The sequence below is a fragment of the Chelonoidis abingdonii genome, chromosome 12 (assembly GCF_003597395.2).
Source record: "Chelonoidis abingdonii isolate Lonesome George chromosome 12, CheloAbing_2.0, whole genome shotgun sequence".
NCBI lineage: Eukaryota > Metazoa > Chordata > Testudines > Testudinidae > Chelonoidis > Chelonoidis abingdonii.
In genome coordinates, this window is record NC_133780.1 from 4830576 (window position 1) to 4857038 (window position 26463).

The 26463-nt window shown below is 49.1% G+C and overlaps 1 protein-coding gene across 2 annotated transcripts; it reads left to right on the forward strand.

Moving 5' to 3' along the window:
- Nucleotides 1–170: 170 nt before the first annotated feature.
- PPP1R10 (protein phosphatase 1 regulatory subunit 10) lies at nt 171–24800 on the forward strand. Of its 2 annotated transcripts, XM_032800397.2 has the most exons (20): nt 172–255; nt 713–1116; nt 14221–14338; nt 15420–15506; nt 15863–15998; nt 16137–16188; nt 16294–16371; nt 16680–16850; nt 17153–17258; nt 17721–17830; nt 18083–18183; nt 18411–18558; nt 18914–19069; nt 19340–19586; nt 20076–20151; nt 20494–20691; nt 21186–21297; nt 22181–22282; nt 22633–23145; nt 23627–24800. In XM_032800397.2, exons 3-20 carry the CDS (start codon nt 14232–14234, stop codon nt 23734–23736), a joined length of 2610 nt encoding a protein of 869 aa, XP_032656288.1. In that variant the 5' UTR covers nt 172–255; nt 713–1116; nt 14221–14231; the 3' UTR covers nt 23737–24800. The 2 variants fall into 2 exon arrangements, with proteins under 2 accessions (XP_032656296.1, XP_032656288.1); XM_032800405.2 differs by lacking the exon at nt 20494–20691 and having other exon boundaries at nt 171–255.
- The last annotated feature ends 1663 nt before the right edge of the window (nt 24801–26463 follow it).

A 26463-nucleotide genomic window follows, 5' to 3' on the forward strand; every position in this document is an offset into this window, starting at 1 on the left:
ATTTTAAAATTGATTTTCGAGGTTGGATCCCGCTCGCCCATCCAGAGGGGGTCCCGGTGGCGTGTTTCGCTAGCGGTTTTAAATCGGTTCTCGAGTAATCGGCCGTTGGGTACGAGGGAGGAGGGGAAGCGGAGAGGACGGAAGCTTTGTTCTCGCGCCGCAGCACGAGCCGCAGGAGGGCGGGGACGGAGGGCGGGGCTGTATATAAAAAGCGCCACTTGCGCGGTGTTCGGCCATTCTGGGGGCTGGTTAGAGGTGAGTACTGAGCTCCGAGGAGCGTGAGGTGGGGGAACAGGGTGGGGGAGGGGGAGGAATGGTTTTGGGGGCTGCTATTAGCCCTTCTGAATGAGCTTGATTATTATTAATGTCTGCTGCTGATTAACCCCCTGGGTCTGAGCAGGGAACGGGGCTTTTAATTGAAACTGAGTTTCCTTTGAACCATGAAATTCCAAGCACCCCCCCCCCCCCGGGTTGGTTCCGCATAAATCCTCATTTTCATTCCCAGATCCACCCAATCCACAGATTTGCAAAAATTTACCGCAGCCCAGATCCCAGTGATTTTTAAAAAAAAAAACAACAAAAGCCTAAAAATTAACGTTTTTGTCAAATTTTGTAGTTTTGTAGTTAAAAATCTTGGGGCGGGGGGTTACCTTTTGTGTCTAAAAATGCTCATTTCAATGTTGTTGTTTTTTTTCCTTCTCTTCTGTTCTAGGTTGGTTTGGTCTTGAGACTGGCGTCGAATTTGCTACAAGAAAGAGAAAAATCCCCCCCCACTTGGTCCTTGGAAGACACAAAAAAGCAGCCACCATATTTTCGACCGTCCTTGGGAAGCCGTTCAAATTCTTTGTGACCTGAAGGAAACTGCCACTTAAACATACCAAAAGACCAAACAAAAAATAATTAGCAACAGCCTGTCCTGATCCTTTTTTTAAATCTAGCAACTTTTTGCATCTCTTTATCTCGACAAACCACCAAAAATCCCCAAAAAGTTGCTGTATTTTTTTTAAAGCCATGACCAAAAACAAATCAATTATTTTTTTTCTTTAAAATACACCACTTTAATCAAACAAAAAAATAACAAACCTTGAAGCGCTGTCGAAGAAAAATTATTGGATAGTAAGTGTCGAATTTTCAACCAACTGACCAAAAAAAAAATTCCTCCTCTGTACCAAAAAGAATTAACGCCAGGAAGAAACCGAAAATGTGTATATAATTGAGAGGAAAGTAGGCTTTGTTTCAAGATGGTTAACCCTTAAAAGTCAGGCATTTTGCAAAATATAAATGCATATTTATAAGGAGTATGATGGTCTCTTAGACAAATCCATCGTCTCCATGAATATGAAGGGTTAATGAGCTCCCACACAAAAGATGGCGGTGACTGAGCCATAAAGTATCGCTTTTTTGTGTGGGAGACAAGGAAAATGAGCAATCTGTACATAAAGATTGCAGGGTAAGGCTATAAGTGGCAAGGGAAGCAAGAAAGATCAATGGTGTTAGACAATGATGGGTTAGTTTAAAAAATAACCTTATGGTGATATGTCAAATCCATTTCTAAATTTTCAAATTCAATGTAAATGCTAGGGTTTTTGGTGTGAATTTATTTTTTTAGAACCCGGGGTACCACTTTAATAATGTATTTGCATATATATGTAGTAGTCGGCAAAAGGGTAATCTTTAAGAATTGGGTGGCAATCTAGAAATAAAGATTGCAAGAGTTGGTTTTTAAAACTTTCAAATCTTGTTAAAATTAAGTAATTTAATTTTTTAAAGCGGCATGAAATTTGATAACATTTAGACTCCAATTATAACAAAATCTAATGTGCTTCTAAAAATGTGATTCTTGCTTTCTATTTTCCCCTCCCTACTAAAGATGGCGAAGCTGTTTTGTCTCCTTGTCTTTGTTCTGGCAAGCAGCATTTTTTTTTTTTTTTTTTTTTTTGCAGAGCCCATTTTTTACCCCCCCTCTTTTTTTGCCCCTCCCATACTTTGGAGGGGAACAAATTAGCCCCCCCCTTTCTTCCCCCCCCCCGCCCCCGGTGATGGGGAGATTCTATAGTGAATTTGGCTCATGATAACAAGAATTGGCTTCCCCTCTTGTATTTTTAATAGGTGTAGCTTTGTAGGATTTAGATTATAGGATACGAAGAGGGGTGTGTGTGTATATATCTATCTATGGCAGGGGCTGTATTGTTATATGAATTCCTTCTTAATAGATACTGAAGCCTTTTTGTTTGTGGTTTTTTTCCCTCCTCTCTCCGTTGTGCTTCTAAAATGGCGTCTGCCTCATTTTGTCTCTTCCTGTACAAAAGCAAAAACCCATGGGCAGGGAGGTGATGTAACCAGCTCTGAGCAAACTCCTCCCACCGACTGGCTCGCATTTGGAGGCATGGGATGGAGGGAATGAGATGAGGGAGGAGGAGGGGAATGCACCCAGTGCGTGTGGTCCCCCCCCTTCACCTTTCTAAACTGTTCTAACCAAATTCCACTCCTGGCTGTTTCATCTACAGGAATTCTCTAGGTACAAGTTAATATATGAGTACAAAGTATGATCCTAAGTCCGCCAGGTTTCTTTCTTTTTATAGGTTTCAACATAACCGAGTTTGGACCTCCGCTGTCTTGTCTGTCTTATCAGGCTGTATTTGTAACTTACATTGGTTTCTATCCAGCTTCCATGCTCAGTAAAGCAGACGGTCTTGCTTTGTCTCCCTCAGACTTTCTGAAGGGAAGTGGGGGAGCATTCCTCTTGATCAGTTAATGTAATCTGATTTGTTACAACAGATGTGAAATGCTATCACTGGACTCCAAAGGTGCTGTACATAACCCACAAATCTGTTGTCAAGGATATTCTGGGGGTGGGAGGGTTGCGTGCATTTTCTCCAGCCACACACACCCCAAGTGTCGTCTTGGGCAAGGGAAAGGTAAAGTCTTGTATTCAATTAATTTGCCACATTCCACAGTGCCATAGTTCCTGTACAATGTACTAGGAAAAGAAGTGATCATTAGGAAAAAAAGGGAAGCCCTCATCAAAGGGAGGGAACAGCCACAATTCACGGGTAAGCAAACCTTTCTGGTATTAATTACATTTCACAACCTTCATTTCTGTTCCAGACCACTTTGCTTATTTCTTTTTGATTCTTCTTTCATTGTCAACTCCGCGCAGTGACAGCGACTGATGCATGCAGAGGCTGTAAGGATATTTTGAGTCTTGATTTAAGAGTTTGCCAATCTGTTAAGACAACTGCAAATTAAATTTTTTTGAGACTTTCCATTAGAGAAATCTGGTTTCTTTTACCAGAGCCAACCCATTGGATCTGCATGAGCGTCCGATAGCTTTTAACCAAGGAGAGGCTGCTTTTGTGACTGAGAGCTATCTTTTTTTAACTGCTGGATTTTTTTCTGGACTGTTTCTAACATGAAGTGGGACTTCACAAGGCAGATTTTTCAAACCCAGCAGGTTAAATACCTGCTGCAGTGTCCAGTGGTAGCATTTCATGCAGTGTAAAGCAATTCAGAATTTTAGTCTCATGGGGGCTGAACAATGTACAGCCTGTAATGGCCTGAGCTTGAAGCATTGAGCTGCAATCCTTTTGAAGTCATTAAGAGTTGTTCTGGGTGCTGAGTTTCTCTCGGGGTTGGGCCTTAGCAGCTGTATGTATAGTGCAGGCAGGATGAGGTAAGTTGTATGCAAGCAGCAAATTTAGCAAAGGCCTTTTAGAGATTGTGCAAATCAGTGGGTCCACTTAATGCTGGCACTGGGACCATTCGCTGTGTTGCAGTTGTGCGCACTTCTATATTTCCAAGCACGCAGAAGACTAATGGAGGTGAAATATCCTAAGTAAGGAAAATAACAAAAGATCCAGCCAGAGAGGTTGATGAAACAGCAATGGCTCTTGCAGCCTCTTAAGAATAAAAAATCTATTTAATTTTTTGAGGAAAAACATTCGATGAGAGGAAAACTTTTTTGAACCAAACACTAGGAAATAGACCAGAATCCATTCAGACATTTAAATAGACAACACACTTGATCAGCTGAGTTTTGTCAGGCAAACATTTGAAACTGGGATCTGTCTGTAAAGGCTTTTTCTTAAAACGATTTTTTAAGAAAACGTGATCCTCAATTTGGGAGACTTGAAGATTGGGTTAAAAATGAACTAAGGGTAAATGTGGGTGAACACACAGTGAGTACCGCTAAAACTTCCTCTTGCCAGAAGCCTAAATGATTGCTGAACTTGATGTTTGTTCTGTGCAGTCAGTGATCTTTATCTAAAGAGAGCTCAATAGGGGTTTGGCTAAAGATGGCTTTTAAAAGTATTTTAATATCACACTTAAAAAAATCCCAGTACAGAAGTTTTTGTACTTTAGTAGTTCCTGACTGGTGTTAAGAGCAACTGAAGTTTACTGCGTAAGGAATGCAGCTTCTGTTTTATCAATTCTGTTAACAGGCTTTTGTTCTAGAAGTCATCTGCTCCTGCTGTCTTTCTTCCCTCACCTTCCTGAAGTTGTCATCTCATGGTCTCGCTCATGTGGGTGAAGATACGAGATGGGGTTGGAGAAGTAAGACACTGAGATGTTAAAGGGGCAAAGATACAGTGCCAGAAGCTGAACTCTTTGCTGTAGCCTAGTAACCTTGACAGTCACTGGCAGGTTCTCTGTCACATTTGAAGCCTCAGTTATGCTGAGACCATTTGTGGACAACATATTGTAAAGATTACTTCGGATTTGAGGTAGCATGGCCTCTTGTTTAGTGTTTAGACCCCCAGGGAAAACTCAGGTGTGAGGAAATCAATAGGTCTCTGAATACATGGGGGTCCAGATCTTTAAATTTAAAGATCTGGCAGAATTTAGTCTTTTTTTAACTGCTGTAGTCCCTGAAGTGGCTTTTGTCCTTTCAAAGGGAAGGGGAGTACTTTTTGTTTTTTAGAAACAAACTAATCCTAGTTTCCTTGCCATAGGTGGAAGGGGAGGATTATCCTGTTAGAGCACAATGCTGGGAGTTGGGATTCCTTATCTGTGTCTGGATTTGGGAAAGAGTGTAGATAATGCCAGAGAATTTGGTGCTTGGGGCTCATGGGTCATGTGTGTATTTTGATGGGAGTGTGGTAGTTAGGAAAAAGGGCGGGGGGATCTTTGGGAGTCCAGACTCCTGGATTCTAACCCTCTGGCACTGAAATGTAGACATAAACAGATAAAGAAAAAGCCACTAGCTCATTTCCCCTTCCCCATCCCTACTGGGGACTGAAGTGGGAAGACACTGTGAGGCTTGCTTTGTTGTTACTAGAATGCTTTGAGAGCCTCAGCTAGAAGATGTTATAGAAGGGTTATTCCATCAGGATGGTTTTAATCATATCTAACAGCTGTTTTTGTAATGTTACAGTAACTGGCAGTTCTCAGTCACTCCCCAGTGTTAGGGATTAGAATACCAAGTCTTAAAAATCCTTTGTGATATATATTAATAGGATTATAGGATATGAAGATGTCTGTCTTCATTGGAATAAAATCCTGATTTCTATCTCTAAACTGTAAGTACAAAACAACTCTCCCAGTGGTCTCCAGTCATATGGGATCTAACTTCTCAGCTGTACTGGAACACTACTTGTGGAGGGGTTTAAATCCTAATAGATCAGTAGCTGTGCTTTGCTTGTGGTATGTCATCTGTCCTCTGTATCTTTCTATCCCATCCAGACCCTCAAGGCTCTCTATCTGTGCCATGTCCATAGCTGCTTGTAATCCCTCTGGATATGCTTACTTCAGTAAATCCCATCCCCCATAACATTCAGAAATTGACCCAGTCTGTGCAGGATTCCTGTGCCTTTTGGGGCAGGAGCACACAGCTGTCTTTCTCTTAAATTGGCACAGCTGTGTACTTTTGATGCTCTTTACGTCAATACTGACTGGCTAGATCTTGGCAGTGGATAAATATAAGTTGCTCTGAAGAGAGTCCCTGTTGTATGACCCACTGCTTAAAATCAGCTTCCCGTGTCGTCCTTGGCTTCTTATTGCCCATAGGCACTCTCATTAGCACTGGGAGAAATTAACTAGATCCCTTACAAAGGGGTGAACCACAAATTCAAATCTAACTGGACTAAAAACTTTTCTGTCTTTTTCACTCTAGGCTCCCAAAAGATGGAGTTTAAAATACAAGGCTAAAATCGTAACTTCTGAAAAATGCCTTTATCTGTGTTTAACTTCAGCTCAAACCCAAAGGATATTTTGAAATCTGTCATCGGAAAAGTTTGGTTACTTCCTCTATTTCTCACAGAGGAGCACGCTAGTTCATATTTCTATTCAATTTCACTTCTCGTTCTCTGCCCTTAAAGCTGCGATGTTTGGGTTGCAAATTGGTGGTGGTTGAATTTTGTTGAACTTGTTAGATCTTGTAAATTTTAGTCTGCTTAAAAAATGTCTTTGTTCTTGTATCCTTTTAAGTGATAGTGAACCAGCTCAATGATTCATGTTCTAGGATAACCTCTTTTTGGCTAAAGTGTGTACCTAATGCTGCTCTTCTCCTTACCAGCTTGAGCTGTTCTGATTTTTCTCAGAAGGAAGTAATCTATTGACACTCAGACATTGACTGTACCTTGTAAATGATCGTGTTATTTGTGTATTTACAGAAACTGCCTTTAATGTTGGGTAGAAATATGTAAGACTATTGCTTAAAAGTTCACATCACTGGGAGCATTTCTTGCACCATATAAACTGTAGGCCTGGTGTTCAGACTTACTGACTTCAGTCTAGACGCTCAGGATTTCTGAACATCCATATTAGGATTTGGAGATGGAAGCTGATATTTATCATGCTCTCTGTTCTGCAAATACCATAAATTGGTTTCTGCCCTGCTTCAGGACTAGTTCAGCAAATGTTGTTGATGCTTTATTGTTTAACCAGGACTAGAATTAATGCTTGGAAGACTTAAGGCACTCACAGTTGAATCACTGCTTTTTTGGTTAAATTCAAAGTACAGCTCTACTCAGAGAAGCAACACTGTAAAAGGTATTGTGTGGCTTTTTGTCCCTGAACTCTAGATCCTGTTTAGTCAACTGGCAAATAAAAATGGCTTTCTGCTAGCCCTGCAAATTCAGGCTGGGATTCAGTTGTCAAGCTAGGTTCAGTCTATTTTCATCAGGAATAGTTTGTACAAATTAATTTCTGCCTTCATTTAACCTGATTTCAGTAAGCTTACCCAGATGTGACTGCAGTTACACTGCAGCTCATGGGTGAGCCTAAAATAGAATGTGGCACACTCCCGTAAAGCCTTTTTGGGTCTGTGGGGCTAACAGGGATCAAATGTGTTATCTGTAAAGTTAGCAGATCTAATACACACAGGAACCAGAGAAGTTTCCTTTAGTCACTTTAAAGAGTAGAGCCATGCCTCAAAGGGTTTCAGACAAGATCACCCACTCGTTTCAGTGGAGGTGAACATCTAGCAGACATCATAGCCAAATTCTTATCTGTTCAGTTATATTGTGCTTACCTTTAGCATTGTGTGCCATAAATAGCTACAGTGCTCCACCCCAGAGGCGACTGCATTTCAGGAACCGGAGTGAAGTGACCGAGCTGTAGCTTGTTTTTCTGGATAGCCTGCTGTCTGAGAGCAATGTTTGTCTTAAGGCTGCTCCTTCCTGTGTCTGGCAGTGAAGTCTAAAGTCAAGCTTGGTTATTTCCATGGCTAACAGCAGGCCAAATTTTCCAACCAAAAATTCTTTAATTGCAGAACACCTAATCTGTTGCTTATGCCCAGAACAAGTGCAGATCTGAGCATTCAAATGCAGTGATTTGTGTTACTTTAAAAATAGACACTAATGCCAGAGTATGACTAATACCATAGAATCTGTTTAGGGAGCTAGGATGAAAATGGTAAATAGGCAACCATTTTCCATTACGTACATTTCATATGAGGCATTTGTTCTCCATGAAGCAGGGATATGTTGACCACACAAGTTTTGGTTTCTCTTCCACCATTGACACTGCTTTCAAATCAAATGCCCCTGTTGGGGAGGAATGGACAGACATGCTGCTTGTGATGTGACCTTCTAGGGTGCATGCAAAACACAAACTCTGGGCAAAGTCATGAACATTTTATCTGTTTTTCTAAAGCTTTGCCAGGAGTTTCTGCTAAGACCAGTTTCTTCAGGTTAACAGTAGATAAACGGTTTTCCTATAAAAGCAACTTGAAACTGTTCTTTAAAGTATGTTTCTCTTCTGAAGCATATTTCCAAAATGGCATCTTGTCAAATCACAGATAATGCCTTTCTCATCTAGTGCTTTTCATCAGTAGATCTCAAAGCGCTTCACAACATTCATAGTCTCTCAATGCTTCTGTGAGGTAGAGCAGTGCTGTTATCCCTGTTTTACATATGGGGAGCGTGAGGCCTAAGGTGCCACAGGAAATCTAGTGGAGTGGGGAATTGCACAGAATTGGGAACCTTAGGTTATAGTGCTCTAACACTGCACCCATGCTCCCATATTAAGGTGTCTGATTGCAGAACCAGATTTGCTGACCTCTTGAGACTGAGGACAGAATCAGACCAGCAGAATCTCTCTAATGGGAGATGCACAAGCAATAAAAAAAAAAAAGTTGCTTATCCGAGCCTGGCTTGGGTTTGTAAGGAGCCAGGTAGCAAAAACCTTCTACATATATATCCTGACATGCTTGATTTGGAATCATGGACACACAATACCATTTCATAGCAGTTTTTCAGAGTAGAATGCTATTTCCTTTCTACATACCTGAGCTGGTTGACACTGCAATAATCCATGTTCAGAGTTTGTAACTTCGAGCTCCTTCCACTTGACTGGGGGTCAAGCTGTTGGCCCAGAGAGTGGGATCAAACTAGACATGTAGTTGGCTAAGAGTGAATTTCACTCTAAATTAGGCTTAAATATGTAACTGAAGCCTTAACTGTGCTTTTCGATGTTTTCAGAGGTGAACTCAAAGGTCTTGCTGGCGGTTCTCAAACTGGGTGTGGTGACCCCTCAGGAGGTTATGTGCAGGTCGTGAGCTGTCAGCCTCCACCTCCTGCTTCACTCCAGCATTTATAATAATGTTAAATGTAAAAAGTGTTTTTAATTCAAAAGTGGGGTCACACTCAGGCCTACTGTGTGAAAGAGGTCACCAGTACAAAAGTTTGAGAACCACTGTTGAAGGCTTGAGTTTAGGATAGGGGTTCAGTCGTTTTAGGAGAAAAGATGCCATCTGGTTTGAGGCACTGGGCTCCTCAGTTCTACTTTTGTCTCTTGAGCAGGGAGCCTGGGAGTCAGGACTCCTGGGTTCTGTTCCTGGCTTGACTACAGACTTCCTGTGTGACCTTGGGTAGATCAGAAGATAGATCGATCTTTATATTTTTGCCTGTAAAATGGGAGTATTAATTTGGTTCCCTAAAGATACTTTTCTCCCGCACTTAAAATGCCAGAAACTCCAGGCTTCTCTCTTGAATGAAGGGACTTAGTCTGAACCTGTTTATTGTCTCTATCACTGTGGTAGGAGTGCATGCTGAACATTAATTCAAATGTAAGCTGTAGGAACCAGTCCTAAAGTAGGAGCCTTCCATCTGACTTCATATTTCTAACCACTGGCTTCACTCCACTTGCTTATTGTACACCTCTGTCTAGGTGGAATGCCAAGAAATCTGGAGTTTGGATTTCTCTGGCCCTTAGAGAGGGGGTATCTTGTCAAAGTATGAAATTTATGTTTAAGTGCTTACCAAGCCAATTAACTCTTAACAAAACCTTTGCGGTTTGCCTTTTAAACAGATGTTCAAGTTATCTTTGTAGAGACTGAGCTAAACTTGCAATTAATCTGTTTTGAAAAAGCTTTTAGTAAGTTCCCATGAGTGCTACAAATTCCAGTAAGCACAAGCATCTCTATCTGTACCAAAGGCAACTCCAAATGTGTTAAGCTTTAGCAGTGTGCCAAAAAGTGAAATTGAATAGAAACACGTCTTACTGCTTGAGCTGAGAAATACTGGAAGTAAATAGCATAAACAGTAAAGAAAAGAAAAAGCTAGAATTTTTTTAACTTCTGATTTTAGTCTTGTTCAGGCAGGGAAGGGGTTGGTAACACAGGAAATTTCTTTTAAATTGTCTAGAAACTAATATTTGCTCACAGTTGCCAAGGATATGGCTGTCTTAATCTTTCCTCTGGTGTCCTTTAGTCCAGTATCGCACTTATCAGAATAGTTGCATATGCTAATACACAGCTGTTGCAGCCTGTCATCTGTGCATATAAACCTGATGCATGTGTATCTTTATTAATAGAACTTAAAATCTTTGCTGGGAACCCTGAGCAATGGAAGCTCCCACTCTTCTTTACTATGCCCAGTTGTGCCTGGGGGAATTCACATGCTCTCAGACCTTCCTGCAGCCTCAAGGCAACAAAGTGGAATCCTTATTTGTTACCTTGGTCAATTCTGTGTATTCGTCCTTACCCTTTGCTTCGTAGGCCGGAATCTCTTATTTATAGATCTGTCTAGACTTATAACTGTCTTACATCTCCTACTCTCTCGTAATCATGGTACCTGGTCTTCCAGCATGGAGTATGATCAGGGCGTCTGGTGGGATTTCCCTACTGGGGTGCATTGCCATAGCTAAGTTCTCCTGTGTACATAACTCTGTTTGATCTCTTGTGTGGATGGTGACAGGTGTCGGATTGGCAGCCCTGGAGACTGAAGTCCTCTCTTCACCAGCAAAGCACGTCTGAGCCTGGCAGCGGCACTGCAAGCTTTTTTCCCCTGCTGAAGCACATTCACCTTGCGTGTGGAGGAGGCCACCTCTGGGGGGTGAGAGGGGAATTCAGTCTCCATGGCCTGTCCCGCTCTCTGCTGAGAGCTGCGGGCACAGAGACTTTTCAGCATGGATGCCTTGCAACTGGACTGACACCCTGTACCTCCTAAACTGGTTCTCCCCCCCCCTCCCCAAGCTACCGAACGACTGTCAGCTGGTAACAACTTTCCATCGCTCCCTACTGTCTAGTCTTGCTCCCACTAAACTCCTCTGCCCAGTAAGTGATGGTGGATCTCTGCAGTTAACTTGGAGAGAGACTTGATTGGGGAGGAGTTCACACCAGACCTTGGAAGAGCTGGCTGTGGTTGGATATTTTTCCCTCCTGCTCGGAGAAAGGACTTTGCTGAAAAGGCAGCGACGAGGGGATCACTTCCTTCCATGTTGAATCCAGCCTCGATCAGCCTGCCACAGCTGACAAAGTTCTGGAACTCAGCCATGCTGCCCATCTGTGTGTGTGTGTAAATTCTCCCTCCTCGCGCCAACCCCTCTGCTCCCACAAGGAAAGCTGCATTGGCAGCCTTACACACAGCCTCACTTGTTTCAGTGCTGTCTCAGTGTCTGTGCCTCATGCAACATATGTGTAACTTACCAACAGAGAGCACGTTGCCTTAGTGTCACTAGTTACCAGCGACACTAATCATTCCTCACTGTACAACATGGGGGCTGTTTGCGCCTAGGCAGCTACACTACACTCCCCCACCCCCAGATAAGGGTAACATACAAAGGAGATCTATTGTGTATTGCTAAAGCAGACCCAGCCACTGCGTCTCTAAGCAATGTCCCAGCCCTGGTCCTGTTTGTCTACTGTTGTAGTTTAACTTGTATTGTTACAAGCTTCCCAGATAGGCAGTAGCGTGAGGGCTCGTTAACCTATCCACTCCTCTATACTGCAAGCAGTTTTCATTCCAAGGGGTGAGTGTAGTGTCTCCAAGTGGGAACCCCTCTGTGTTCCCTGGGCTGAGAGTTAATGGGAGGCTGTTGCCACCATTAAGGAAAGCTGATCTGCTTAAACTGGGCCTGCTGCATCCCAGTCATCTGTAAACTCTGCCATTCCTGTCTGCACCAGATCTCGAAGCCTGTACTAAGGGGAAGTAGTCTCAGTGCTCTAAGTCACTGCTCAATTAGTGATTTGTTCATGCATGCTCCAGCTTTTAAGAGGGACAGCAGTAGTCTATGCCCCCTTCCCCCCCACCCCCACTGCAGTTGACTGACACAAAATAGCCTGACTTTAAGCCAGCAATTCCTGGTCTCTGCAATTCTCAAATTCCATTTATTCTTCTGTAGTGCAGGAGCCTGTGACAGACATATCACTGTGCCTGAGACTGGGCTCTGGTCCTCACTCTGGGTGTAGGAGGAAAGTCTGCTTTGTTTGCAAATCACTTTAAAGGGCAAGGGCAAATCACTTTAAAGGCCGAGACGATTAATTTCTCCAATTAATCTCTTCAAATTGACGCTTCTACCTTGCTCCCATGGTGTGGCTGTTCTTGCACTAGGGTCTGAGACCATTTAACTAGCCTGGTCACTTTCCCAGTCTGTTAAATTTCTAAGTTCTAGGCAGGGCATGCAATGCCTGGGAGAGGGGGGTGTGTCCGTGTGTATCCACACACAGAAGTCTCTCTCTCCAATGAAATTAAGATTTATGAAAAGACAATTTTTTAAGATCAAATTTTGGGTGATAAAGTCTTGCCAATGGCCCTTCAGCTGCACTCAGAGTCTTATCTAAATCTCCCACTAATTGTTTGAAGTTTTGCCGGCACTAACTCTCGCACTAAGACACACTGTTTCCTGTTAGGATAACTACCATAACCCCTTTACATGCCAGGGATTCACACCATCGTTGGTCTCATTGGGTCTGAAGGACCTAACGGAAACAGTGGGATGGTGTATTACATTCATGCTCAGAGTCCTGGCAAACAGGATAATTTATCCATGCATGACTGACTGCCTTATCCTGACTTTGGGGGAGAGTCATAATTTTGTATCAGCCGTTTGCCAGTTCCCCTTAAACATTGTTTTCCCAGCATCCACTCTGAAAGGTCTGGTGCAACATACAGAGAAGGGAGCTCTGTCTCAACCTAACCCTTTCCCCTTTATATATAAACTTTTTTCCTCCTCTGGCAAAGCTAAGACCCAGTTGAACAATAAAGTCAAACAGATTAGATTTCCCCTACCATGCTTGGTTAAACTAATCCGCTTGTTTCAGGCTGCCTTCCATTTCGGGATGCTATGAAGAATTGCATGAAGGAACAACTTGGCAGAGTGTTTCCCATTGCTTTGCTTTTGTGTCCTCTGCATTTATTTTTTTTGTGGCTCTGTTGAGTTTTTGATGTTTAAACATGTACCTGTAACTTGGTGCATTACATTTTCTAAAAACAAAATAAACTTTGTAATTTACAATCTGTAACTTGTGGCTGTTGGAAATGTTATGGAGGAAAATTAATAAAAAAAACACCACAACCTATTAATCTTTTTTAATAGCATAGCCCAAAATATGTCTTGTTTATTTTTTTATGTCGGGGTTTTTTTTCTTCCAATCCAGGCCCCTCTATTTAAAAAAAAATTCTTTAGTAACACAGCTTAGAAGATTTAATTCTGCAATGGCTCTTTCTGACAAATAAGATTCCAACACAACCCACTGTCCTCACTCAAGTAGAACCTTTTTCTTTTTGTATGTAGGTAATCAAATTTAGACAGATAGATTGAAACTTACAGCTGCTGATGTATTTTAGGCCCCATTCTCATAAACAGCATTGCATCTCAAGTCAGTATTAGCTTTGGTTATCTCTGTAAACAACTGAATATTCCAAGGTTTAGACCCACACCTCTCTTCTGATCAAGGTCTCTGGGTATAAATTCTTGAGTGTGCAGTAACTCCTAAACTAAAAATTAGTCTCAGAAAAAGATCAGCATTCTCCTCTCTGGTTTGTCTAAAAAGAGAATACCGACTTGAAAACACTTGTGTGTTTGTTCATGGTTCAATAAATGGTGGTATGCCATAAACTTGTTAGTCTCAAGGTGATTGAGTGGGAACATGACTAGAAAGCCCTTAGTGAAGATACTCCCAGCTCTGGATTTTCTCCAAGTATCTGTCCCTTTGTTCTGTTTATTTCCTAAAGGGTTGGGGGATACTTGATCATAGAGGAGACAGGTTGGCAAAGAAATAAACTAGAGTTCCGATCTATCCTGGTTAAGGCCCTAGATATATGCGTTTGTAACTGTTGAGTGTGCGGTTAGGAAAATTCTAGTTTTCCGATGCTGAAAACTGATGATCTTTTCCGAGCAGGTTCTCTCTTGACTGGTGGCAACAATAGGATAATACTTTGTACTCGTATAGTATCTGTACCCTTCCTGATCAAGTGTGGATTCCACTTACCAGTGCAATATCATTTCTGTGCTCTTTGCTGAGAGTAACCCCCTTTTTTTTTTTCTTTCTTGCCTCAGAATTGTCCATCATGGGCTCTGGACCAATCGATCCTCATGAGCTCCTAAAAGGATTAGATTGCTTCCTGGGGAGAGATGGAGAAGTCAAAAATACAGAAGGGGTCACCAAGATTTTCAAGTAAGTCTCTAGTTTAAATGTGTGGTTGGAAGAATTTTTAGTATGGCAGGACACAATGTAGCAAAACCTCAGTTTCCCGGAGTAGAAGTAAGCAGCTGGTGCTGTGTGAAAATGACACATCAGAGCAAAGATGTTTGATTGTTTTAAGTCTTTTCCCTTCCTTGTCTTATTTATTTATTTATTGAATGCTGATCTGCTTGATGATGGCTGGCATTAAAGTTGTTGGGGGCTTTTTAAGGCAGTTTAGGGGTTTTAGTCATGCAGAGGCCAGATTCTCAGCTGGTGTGCGTCAAAGTAGTTCCATTGGAGTCAGTGGGAACCACCTTGGGAATCTGGCCCCTTTGGCTCTACTGGAACCACAGCTGACTTGCACTGGGTGGGGAGTTGGCCTTGGGTATCAGCATCTTCAATGGAAGATGTGCATCCAAATCCCCTAGGCTGCTTTGATGTTACTCCATCCCCTTGTTTCAGAAATGCATCCAGTCCTCGTCCTAAATGTTACTTGATCCTGGATCTCAGTGGAAGTCCCTTTTGCAGGTTGCTTGAAGGCATTTCAGTGATTCCCAAAGCTCTCCCACAACTGCCTTGTCCTTCAGGGTGTGGACAAGGCACTGGGCAACTATAACTGCCCTATGAATTATTTACTCCCCCCACCCCATCAAAAACTCCTCTCCAATTAAAGGGAGATGTGTGACAATGGCAGAACGTTTTAATCTTGGGCTAGATCCTCAGATGGAGTAAATTAGTGAGGTTTCCGAATTTAATGAGAATCTCATCCACTCTGAGCCAGCCATTGCCCCTGGCTGGGGCTGGGTTAGAGCCAATGCTCACTGGAGCAGAAAAGCCTCATTTCCATCCCCTCTCAGCCAGTCAGTCCCTCACCAATGGGGGAGCCAGATTGGAGCCAGTGCACCACAGAGGGGAAGGAAGCCATATGCTATTCCCAGATGAGTCTTGTTAATCCTTCTTGGCCCCCAAGCCTATGGGGTCTGATTTCATGGCAGTTCATTTGTCATGTGCTCTCATCTCTCTGTACTGCATCAGCTCAGCTTCTCTTTCATCTCTCCCCTCCTGCTTGCAGTTTAATGAAAGACGCACAGAAAATGGTCAGTCGCTGCATCTACCTGAACATCCTGCTGCAGACCCGGGCGCAAGACATCCTGGCAAAGTAAGAGTCGTGGAGGGTTCCTTACAGAGAGAGGGCCCTGGGAGTTGGGTTATCCCTAGCTCTGGGAGAGGAGTGGGGTCTAGTGGGTTAGAGAAGGGGGAGCTGGGAGTCAGGACTCCTGGGTTCTCTCCCCAGCTCTGCCACTCACTGTATGACCATGGTTGGGTGTCTTTTCCGCTGAGGTGCAAAGTGGTTTTCAGGGAGGTTATGGGGTTTTAGTGACCCATCTCTGGTAGGTGCTTGGAGATCAATCCTGGGCTGTAAGGAGTAGGCAGAGATGGTACAAAGTTTGGCTGTAGCCCATGGCGGGGGGAAGGTATGACACCAGCACTGACCTGGCTCTACTCTTGTCCCAGGTTCATCCGGGTCGGGGGTTACAAACTTCTCAACACTTGGCTCACCAGCTCCAAGGCATCTAGCAACGTGCCCCTACTGCAGCAGATCCTGCTCACGCTGCAGCACCTGCCACTCACTGTAGATCACCTGAAGCAAGTGAGTAAAGCAGTCAGTGCTGACCCGGTGGCCCAATGCAGCGCTAAGGGGCTCTGTGCTGCAGGGAACAAGGTGGGGACCCTGTCCCTTGTGGTCAGTGCTGACCCTAACCGTCTGTCCCTCTCTGTTCTCTTCCAGAACAACACGGCGAAACTGGTGAAGCAGCTTAGCAAGTCAAGCGAGGATGAAGGTAAGAGACTGCCCTGTTGCGTGCATGTGTGTCGTGCCTCCTCCCGTCTACTGGAGCTCGGTGCGAGCTGCCCTGTGCTAACCTCTATCCTCTCTGCCCTTCCAGAGCTCCGCAGACTGGCCTCCATCCTCGTCAGCGACTGGATGGGTGTCATCCGCTCCCAGAGCAGCGCGCAGCCTGCAGGTGAGTCACGCCCCTGAAACACGCCTAGGAGACCTTGATTGAAATGGTGGGGCCCCAGCTGTCCTAGCCCGGGCCCCTCAGCCCGCTAATGGGCACACTCCCCCTCCCCGCAGCATCCTGGGCCTGGACTCTCTAGCCATGGGATCCCTGACACTTTACTGCTCAGTGGCTCCTCCCATAATCTCGCATCCAGATGTGGGCAGGCTGCGGGCTAGTCCCTGGAGCCTGAGGGTGGAGGAGCTGTTATGGTGGCATCTGCCTTTGGGACCTGAACCCCCCCAGGAGCCTAACCCTCCCCTTCCCTGCAGAGCGAGACAAGAAAAAGCGGAAGGAAGAGAGTAAGGGCAAAGCACCTATCCAGGAGAAGCCTCAGGAAGCCAAGGTGGAAGCCAAGGCAGAGGAGACGCCGGAGAAGAAGAGAGAGAAGCCAAAATCGCTACGCACCACGGCGCCCAGCCATGCCAAATTCCGCTCCACTGGTGGGTACTGGGAGGGGCATCTCTCAACTTTCGGGGGGAGTAAGAGTCCTTGGATGGGATTCTGTATGGCTGTTCCCCAGTTGTCGCACCCCGGAGGTGGCTGCATCTCAGGGCAACTGCTGGTTGCTGTGCAGCTGTTCCCCAGCAGCCCAACCCCACAGGTGGCATTTCTGTATTTCTCCACTGGGTGACCAATCCCAACATACAAATCCTTTGGGATCCTTGCAGATGAGGTACTATGAAAATGTGTGTGGTTTTGCCTCGTGCTGTATTCTGCTAACCTGAGCTCTGCTTTGCTGTAGGGTTGGAATTGGAGACTCCCTCACTGGTTCCTCTAAAGAAGAACCCCAACACTGTAGTGGTGTCTGAAAAATATAACCTGAAGCCGATGCCGATAAAGAGACAAAGGTAGGTCTGAGTACCCTGCGCTGCTCTGGGGAAAGCATCCCGACCTTGCGTCTGTGGCTTCCTCTGTCTGACTCAGCTTTACACTCTGTTCCTCAGTCCTGAGAAGCACTCTGTGTGGAACTGGGAGGCAGGACTCCTGGGTTCTGGCCCTGGCTCTTGGGAGGGGAGTGGGGTCTAGTGGTTAGAGCGGTGAGTGCTGGGAAGCAGGTCTGAGTGCTGAGGGGATTTGCCCGAGGCCCTGTGTGTGGTACAGGCCCAGCACTGGTAACCTTCCCCAAGCCACCCCTGCTTGCCCCTTCAGCCCCCTGCAAAGCAGCTCTAGGGTTGTGCTGTGCTTCCTGTGCTCTTCACGCCAGATCGCAGCGTGATCTGGGCTTGCCTGGTCCTTGCTTAGGGCAGCGTCTGAGCCCTTTCCTGGGCCGTGGCCTCAGCATCTCAGTACCATGTCTGCTTTTCCCTCAGCACATCCGCCCACTCTGGAGACAACCCACCAGTAGAGAAAAAATACAAGCCTCTGAACACCACCCCCAACAGCACCAAGGAAATCAAAGTCAAGATCATCCCTGCGCAGCGTGAGTACATTGAGGTCCCAGTAGTCAGGATGCCTGGGTTTGATCCTCAGTATTGGGCGGGGAGTGGAGTCTAGTTGGTGAAAGTAACGGAGTTGCAGGGGTGGGGCTGAGAGTCAGGACTCCTGGGTTCTATCCCTGGCTCTGGGAGGGGAGTGGGGTATAGCATGCGGAAGGGGCAGGATAACACAGGAAGTTGCAGGTGCATGGAGCTTCAGTTTGTATAACCTCTTTCGTTTCCTGCCGTCTCTGCAGCAATGGAGGGCTTGGGCTTCCTGGATGCCCTGAACTCTGCCCCTATCCCAGGGATCAAGATCAAAAAGAAAAAGAAAGTCTTGTCTCCTACGGCAGCCAAGGTACAAACACCTCGAGGTGGGGAATGGGGGGATGCGGGGGCGGCAGGCTGAGATGCAGAACCCCTTGGTTCTGTCACCAGATGGAGGAGAGAGGGGGGTTCTGGTGGGTTAGAGTAGGGGACTGGGAGACAGGACTCTGGATTCTAATGTCAGCAATGAGAGGGGAGTGGGGTCTGGGAGTTATTGGTTCCAATTACACTGATTCCACATTTCTCTCTATGTCCCAGGCGAGCCCATTTGAAGGGAAGCCAGCCCCAGAAGCGAGCACTGCTAAGCCATCTTCTCCAGAACCTGCTACTGCATCCGAGCCGATGGAGGTGGATCGGCCCGGTACTCCTGTGCCGGCAGTAGAGGTCCCAGAGCTGATGGAGACTGGTAAGGATGGAGAAGGCGTTGGAGCCAACGGGTTCTGTTGTGCTAACGCTGGGTGGGTGGTGGGTGTCAGCCCAACATCCTGCTGTGTTGGATCAGACCTGATGTTGCCACCTAGGAGACCATAAAACTCCATAATGCATGTGGCCAGGTGTGCTATGCCAGCTGGGATACAGCTGCCTTGGCAGAGGGGGGCAGCCCCTGTGTTAGCTGAACTGTGCGGCTGGCAGGGCTGTCTTCACCTGGGGGTCCTGGGTTGGGCCCAGGAGGCATTGGCGCTGGTTGTTAGATCCAGGCTCCGTGGGGGGGGGCGTGTTTGTGTCTGGTCGCTGAGCCGCTCTGTGTCCCGTCCCCACAGCCTCGTCTGAGCAGAACTCGGATGCCAAGCCCTCCGAGAGTGCCACTGACTCCACGCGGCTTACCAAGAAGGGCAAGAAGAAGAAAACAGTGACTTGGCCTGAAGAGAGCAAGCTGCGGGAGTACTTCTACTTCGAGCTGGATGAGACTGAGCGGGGTGAGTACTGGGGCATGGGCCTTTCCCTCTAAGGGGCACCAGCTCCCATCCGGCACTTGGGGTATGGGACATGGGGCCTTTCCCTCTAGGGGGTGCCAGCTCTGCTCCAGCACCAGGGGACTACCTGGCTTCTCGAGTGGGAAAAGGGATACAAGGCCTTAGAACACCTGTTACAGAGTGGGGGTGTCGCACCCTTCCCATCGGCTGGACAGCAGCAGCCTGTCTGTCTTCTGATTAAACCCCTCCCTGTTTCTTCGTCTCCCCTGGCAGTCAACGTGAACAAGATCAAGGACTTCGGTGAGGCAGCCAAGCGAGAGATGCTGAAGGACCGGCATGCCTTCGAGACAGCGCGCCGGCTCAGCCATGATGCCATGGAAGAGAAGGTGCCCTGGGTTTACCCCAAGCTCATCGACCTGCCTAGCCCCCTGGTGCAGCCGGGCAGCGGCAGCCGTGAAAAGTTCACCCAGGCCGAGAGGGAGAAGGGCATCCTGCAGGAGATCTTCCTTTCCAAGGAGAGGTGGGTGTGGCCCTGGGGAGCAGGGCGAGGGCTTGGAAGGGTACTGGGGGTTCAGGCCGGGGTGCCATTTCCCAGTTGGGCAATGTAGGCTTTTTGCCCCCCTCTAATGGCCGCACTGTGCAACAGCCAGCGTGTCAAATTTAAGGCACCTACCTAAATCCAGCATGGCTCTGTCCCTCTCTAGCAGCACATGAGCCGGCTGCTGCCTCTGAGCCTGTTAACCTGGTTGTTCGACTCAGGGAACACAGACCCAGTTTTCAGCTCCAGCGGTTCCAGCAGATGAGCCCCCCCAGGACCCCCTCTGACCCTGCTGTCTTTGCTTCCCATGGTGGGTGGATGCTAGGGGGTGTGTGGACCTGGCCTGTGAGGCCGTGCATGGAGCTAAGGGGTGGGGGCGGGCATCAGGCTGTGCTGAGAGCCCCATCAATGGGGGGGCTACGACCACGCCTCAGTGCTAATTTCTGACCAGCATCTCTCTCCTCTCCACAGCGTTCCAGACAGTCCCCACGAACCCGACCCGGAGTCATACGAACCCCTGCCGCCCAAACTCATCCCGCTCGACGAGGTACGTCTGGCCCAGGGCCCCGGGTTCTCTGCCCTGCTTTGGGGGACAGAAGGAGGGGACCTGTGGGGGTAGAGCAGGGGGATTGGTAGTCAGGACTCCTGGGTTGGGTCCTCACTGTGAAAGGGGTCTAGGGGTTAGAGCAGGGGGATCATTTCCCAGCTCCCTGGGGGCTCTTCCTCACTCTGTGTCTCTGTCTCCCCTGTATAAACAGGGAGGGGCTAGAGAAGGGCAAAGGCCCAGGAACCCGAGCGCCCAGCCATGACCCTCAGCCCCTGAGGCTGGGGCGTCCTCCCCACCCTCAGCCCATCCTGACTCCAGTGTCTCCTCTGTCCCCTCTCTCAGGAATGCACCATGGACGAGGCCGCCTACCAGGAAGGACTCGACCCAGCCGCCGCCTCGCAGTCTCCCGACGGAGCCGGGGCCTCCAAGCTGCCCCCAGTGCTGGCCAACCTGATGGGGAGCATGGGAGCCGGCAAGAGCCCTCAGGGCCCCAACCCCAGCTCCTCCATGAACGTGCAGGAGATCCTCACCTCCATCATGGTAATTGGAGCTGCTGCGTAGCCTGTCTGACCCTATAGGCTCCCCGTAGCGGAAAGGTCCGGCACCAAAAGGATAAACTCTGCGCTGCTCTGTGGGTAGGGCCTCCCTGGCCCATCTTCCCCCAGAGCAGACCAGTGCTTCCCCCTGCCACCCCACCACTGCTGGAGCAGACCATTGGCCTGGTCTCCCTGCCTCCAGCTTGGTTGAAGGTCCAGCATTTAGGGGGAAGGGGAAACCCTGGCAATGCACCAGCTGAGCAATAGTTGGGGTCAGAGGATGCGTAGGGTGGTGGGACTCTTTCCTATCACCACCTTCTCCCAAAGCGGTTGAGTCAAGCCAGCCCCTGGCCCCAGCTAGAGGGGTTAATGGACTAGCACAGTGCCCTGAAGTTAGAGGTCAGAGAGAGGTGAGGGGGTGTAGTGTGTGTGTGCGCATGTGAGGAAGGAGGGACACTCTGTCTAACCCTGCCCCTCCTGTCTCCCTTCCCTGCACAGGGCGGGCCCAACAACCACAAGACGGAGGAGCTAATGAAGCAGCCAGATTACTCGGACAAGATCAAACACTTGCTTGGCAACCTCCAGACACAGCCCCCGGGGCCTTCAGGAGGTAAGAGACATTTGGAGGGGGCACTGACCCTGTTCCCACCTCCTGCTGCTAGGAGAAAATCCTGTTCTGCTGGTCGCCTTCTGGCTTCTGTTTCTTTGCCTTCTGTCTGTCTCGATGGGGCGCCTGGGACTTATAACCCTACAGCTCTAGGAGCTCTGGCAGGCGGGTGATCCGAAGGATGTGACCTTGCTCGGTTTGAGTGGCTGGGGTCAGGGGAGAGCTGGTGCACCCAGCATCCTGATGACATCATGGGTGTGCAAGTGCATGTGTCACTTGCGGGGGAGTGGGGGGAGTCATGGCCCTGTGCTCTCCACTTCCTGCAATTCATGGTGACTCTCAGCCAGCCAGTAAAACAGAAGGTTCATTAGATGACAGGAACACAGACCTAAGCAGGGCTTGTAGGTACAACCAGGACCCCGCACCCAGGTCCCTCTGGGGGCAAGGATCTTAGACCCCAGACTTGGGGTTCCCTGCCTCTGCCCTGCCATCCCAAAACTGAAACCAAAACCCCCTCCAACAGGCTCTCTCCCTTTGTCCAGTTTCCCCGGCAAAGGTGTCTACTCTCCTCACCCCACTTCCTAGCTGAGGTACCACCCCTCACCTAAAGTCATCCCCTGCTCTCCCATTCCCCATGCAGACAGTCCCAGTAAAACTAAATGACATTCCCAGGTCAATCCATCCCACTCCCTCTGCATCACAGCAGGTCTGTGTGATTTCCTGCTCTGGGGGTTCCAGGAGAGGTGGCCATGTAAACATGTCCTGGGTTAGGATTGGAGGTTGCTGTGAAGGGGTGGGAAGTATATCCCTGTATTCCTGCTCTCTCCCCTTCCCCCCACTGTAACCCCATTGGCTGTATTTGACCCCCTTCTCTCTTGTCTTGCAGTGCCCCACGGGCTCCTGGGCCAAGGGCCTCTCGCCAATGGATTCCCACCTGGACCAAAGAACATGCAGCATTTCCCTCCCGGGGGGCCAGGACCCATGCCTGGTAAGTAGGAAGCTACCATCTTCTGGGGGTGGGGCGGGACTGTCAGACCTTCAGCTGGAGTGTGCCAGAGTCAGTAGGGCCTGCTGACCCCAGTACTGTGCTAAGAGGCGCTGTGCTGTGGGGAGTGGGGTAGAGGCTCGATAGGGGGCACTGCCCTGCCAGTCAGTGCTGGTGCCAGTGCCCCAGTATGGTACTAGGGGGTGCTGTGCTGAAAGGAGTGGGGGGCTCAGTAAGGGGCAGTGTGTGGCATGGAGCAGGGTGGGCGTTTGGCAGCAGGTGTCTTTCTGTCCTGGGTGCTCAGAAGAGGAGTCTCTGACCTTTGTGCCCCTCTCTCTCTCTCTCTCCTCTAGGTCCCCATGGTGGCCCGGGGGGTCCCAACATGCCCCCAGGTCCCGGCATGCCTGGTGGGCCCAGGATGATGGGCCCTCCCCCTCCCCAGCGAGGCGAGTTCTGGGATCCCCCTGACGGCGGCATGCGGGGAAACCCTCATGGGGGTATGCGAGGGGGTGGCCCCGGCCCGGGGCCTGGACCAGGCCCTTTCCACCGGGGGCGAGGCGGGGAGCTCCCCTTCCGGGGGCGAGGAGGAGGTGGGCGCAGTGGTGGCCCCCCCAATGGCAGAGGTGGGCCTCCTAACAACGGCATGGGTGGAGGAGGCGGCCACGGCGGCGGTGGCCACAGCGGAGGTCACGGAGGCCATGGTGGAGGCCACGGCAGGGGCCACGGCGGCCATGGTGGGGGCCACGGAGGCGGCGGCCATGGTGGAGGCCACGGAGGCGGCGGTCATGGCGGTGGCCACGGAGGAGATCACGGCAGAGGCCACCCAGGGGATCATGGCCGGGGTCATGGTGGAGGCCACGGAGGAGGTAATTGCAGGGGGCTTGGCTTCCCCTCTAGGGGGAGCAGAGGGCCGTGGCTTTGGAATGGCCCTGCCCCTATGTGGGAGGGGCCTGTGAGTGCCCCCTCCCCTCCCCCGTTTTTATCCAGCAGGTGGCGAGGGCCGATGGGGGAGACCCAGCATGCATTGCACCCATTCGATCATGCAGGCCCCGCTCCTTGGAGGCGGGGCCCAGAATGGCAGAGACCCCCTATGGGCCTGTGAGAACAAGGGAGACAGTTTCAGCTGCAGCATTGCATGCTGGGAGCTATAGTCAGCTCCTAGTGGCCCAGTTACCGTGAAGCATTGCATGCTGGGAGCTTTAATCTATGCTCCTGGCAGTCTGGGTTAGGGTGGAGTGTTGCATGCTGGGAGCTGTAGTCTCTCCCCCATTCCCTGCCCTGCTCTGCCACCCCTCTGGCCGTGCCCCGCCGCCGTGGCTGACCTGCGCCCCGTTTTCTCTCACGCAGACATGTCGAGCCGCCCCGTGTGTCGCCACTTCATGTTGAAAGGCAGCTGCAGGTACGAGAACAACTGTGCCTTCTACCATCCCGGAGTGAATGGGCCGCCCCTGCCGTAGCGCCCGGGGCCCTCCCCCACCCCGCTGATGCCCCGTGAAACCGCCCAATACAGCCGCCCCCACTTCATGGACTCTGGGGTGCCTGCTGTTGGACTTGGGCTGCATCCACCACTTATGGCTTCTGTGAGGCCTTGTAATGCCCAGGGGAGGGAAGGAGCAACCCCCCGCCCCCATGGCTGCTGCTACTGAGGAACCACTGCGGGGGGGAATTCCCCCCACCACTCCACTCCCTCCTGTGTCGTTTTAACCTGATGGAGGTGCTGAGGGACCTGACTCCGCGCCCCCCCAGTGACTTTTTACAAGCACAAGAGCCGCCGCCTGCACTGGGACCTGGGGGCAAGGGGGGGCAAAGCGGGTTGTTACCACTGTGTACATCTCTGTGGAACCAGCAAAGGTTTAAAGGGGGGGTTGCCCGACTTCCTCACCCGGCTCCGGGCTGTGATCTGTCTGTGGGTTTGCCTGCTGCAGACCTACTCTGAAGACATTTTGCCTGGGGAGACTTGGCCCTGAGGAGCAGCCAGCACACTCCTCAGCTCCCCCAGAAATACTACCCTCCCAGGCTCGTGGTCAGGAGACTTCTCCCTCCATCTGACAGCAGCAGGATACCAATCCTTCAGTTGGGGAGGAGAGGGGTCCCTTAACCACTGCCCCCCACCCACTGAGCAAAGGGATTGCTTGTTAACTCCACCCCCTCCATGAGGTTGTCCCCCCCACGTGTGTGAGAACAAGTGGGATCCGAGCGCCTCCCCTTGATGTAAATATCCATCCTCACCACGCTGATGACTGCAGACACGTGACTCCCCTTGGTGCTAGCGAGTCATTGGTTGGGGGGTGGGGGGACATGAAGCTGTTTTCTGTGAAAACGGACTGACTTTATTGCTGTTGGCATCGGGGGCTTGGTTTGTTTCCTTTCCATTGTTTTATTTTTTTACCGTCTCTCCCTGAGACATGAACTGTCCTCCCCTCACGCCCTGCCCACTGGTGCAGCCTCCCCCTTTTGTTTTGTATATTTTGTACATTAGTAATAAACATGGTGATTAAAAAAAATGGATCATCTAATTTAACCTTGGTGTCTGTGCTGGCTGTGTGGGGAAGGGGCCATCTCTGCGTCTGTACAGTGCCTGGCGCGGCAGGGTCAAAGTCTACGGCTGGAGCCCATGAGCACTGCCAAGTACAGAGATAGGCGCCCTGTTGTGACTTCTCTCTGATCGCTTCATTTCACCACTGAAACAGGAATGAGCCAAACCCCTGTCGGATGCACAGGGGAGACATTTCCTCGTTCCTACAGTCTTGCTGATGGCTGGGATGCAGCAAGGTCCTGGGAGTTGGACTCTGATTCCTACAGGCTAGAATCCCTCAATCCACCCTGATTTGTTAAAGCACTTGGAATGCTGGGATACCTACCCAGTGTGCAATGCAAGCGGAACTGGTAAAGTTGCCCAGCGCTTCCCTTTACAAGCCCTTGTGTTCATTTGCTTGTAACTTTGCCATGGGTCATCCATTTGGGCTGAAACTTTCAACACTGCGTGTCTGTCTCAGGTTGAATATGTGGGAGAAATTTCAGTGAAAACAGTTCAGCCATTTCTAAGAATGAGGCTAAGGAAAAGCACCTTATTTTGCTCAAGCCAAAGTGTTCTGGTGACCCTTTCTTCAAGAAGCTGTAGCCTCCCTGTGTTTCAGAGCAGGGACTCAAAACTGGGCAAGGGCATAGCCTGTGTGTCAAGGCTGATGTGCTTTTGGCCAGCCTCAGGAAAATTTTGCCTGAATTTGGCCACCTCATAAGCCTTTAGAAAATTGTGGTTTGCGCACACTCACCGGAGATGCTTTAGATTTTAGCTGCAAGTTCTCTAAAGATCCTGTGTGTGCGCTCCACCCTTGGGCTGAGCACGGCTTCCCCTGTGATTGCAGTTATAGGCTGACTGCTGGGCTCAGGCCTGGGAATGGGGAGCCAGCAGTCTTGCGCCTGTGCTGTGCTCCTCTGCTTGGGCTCAGACAGTGTGGAGAGAACCCCCCCGCCCCCCCAATTCACATGCAGAGGGGACAAGAGGCAGACCTGTGGATGGAAACGGGCTGAGAACCAGTCTGAAGGAGGAGGGGAGATGGGTCTAATGGGTGTTTATGTATGGGGAGGGAGACAGGCACAGGCAGGCAGTGGGGATAGGAATGTGGGTGGAGGGTATGCTGACTGGAGGCCAGGTGAGGCAAGGAAACAGACAAGAAGGAGAAGGGGTAGAAGGTGTCATGCTGGGGGTGGGGTGGAGGTGAGAATATGCAAAGGAGTCTGTGCCTGCTACAACACACTCCCCTCTAGGCCTGGTATGGAGCCAAGCTCCGAAGTCTCACTATACTATTAGTAACTAGCTCTGAAACCCACCTGCAGAGCATTTCCTAGTCCTCTGGTGCTAGGCTAGAGAGAGGTGACAACCTACTACTGGTAACAGTTACACTGGTAGCTCAAGTGGCAGAGGGCTGGGTGGTGGACCTAAAGGCTCCAACCTTGCTAGGTGTCAGTATGATGCCACAGTTTGCTTTTTAAAAAGGGGCCCTGTGCAGTTATTGGTAGGGGGAGGGAGGATGAGCTCCTCCTGCTGCATGGGTTGCTCTAAGAAATTGCAGACGGGGGGTATCAGTCTGGGGTTTAATCCCTTCCCTCCTGGGCAGCAGGATTCTGTGCTTCTGCTTCCCCCCAGCAGGCTGGAGGCCAAGGTAGAGGGGCTGGTACTGAGT

What these genes read in the sequence shown, in the direction of transcription:
- PPP1R10 (XM_032800397.2), top strand. Translation starts at nt 14,232, where the DNA reads ATGGGCTCTGGACCAATCGATCCTCATGAGCTCCTAAAAGGATTAGAT. An exon ending in TGTCTCCTACGGCAGCCAAG is followed by an intron (nt 18,184 to 18,410) that starts GTACAAACACCT and finishes TCTATGTCCCAG; the next exon opens with GCGAGCCCATTTGAAGGGAA. An exon ending in AGATCCTCACCTCCATCATG is followed by an intron (nt 20,692 to 21,185) that starts GTAATTGGAGCT and finishes TTCCCTGCACAG; the next exon opens with GGCGGGCCCAACAACCACAA.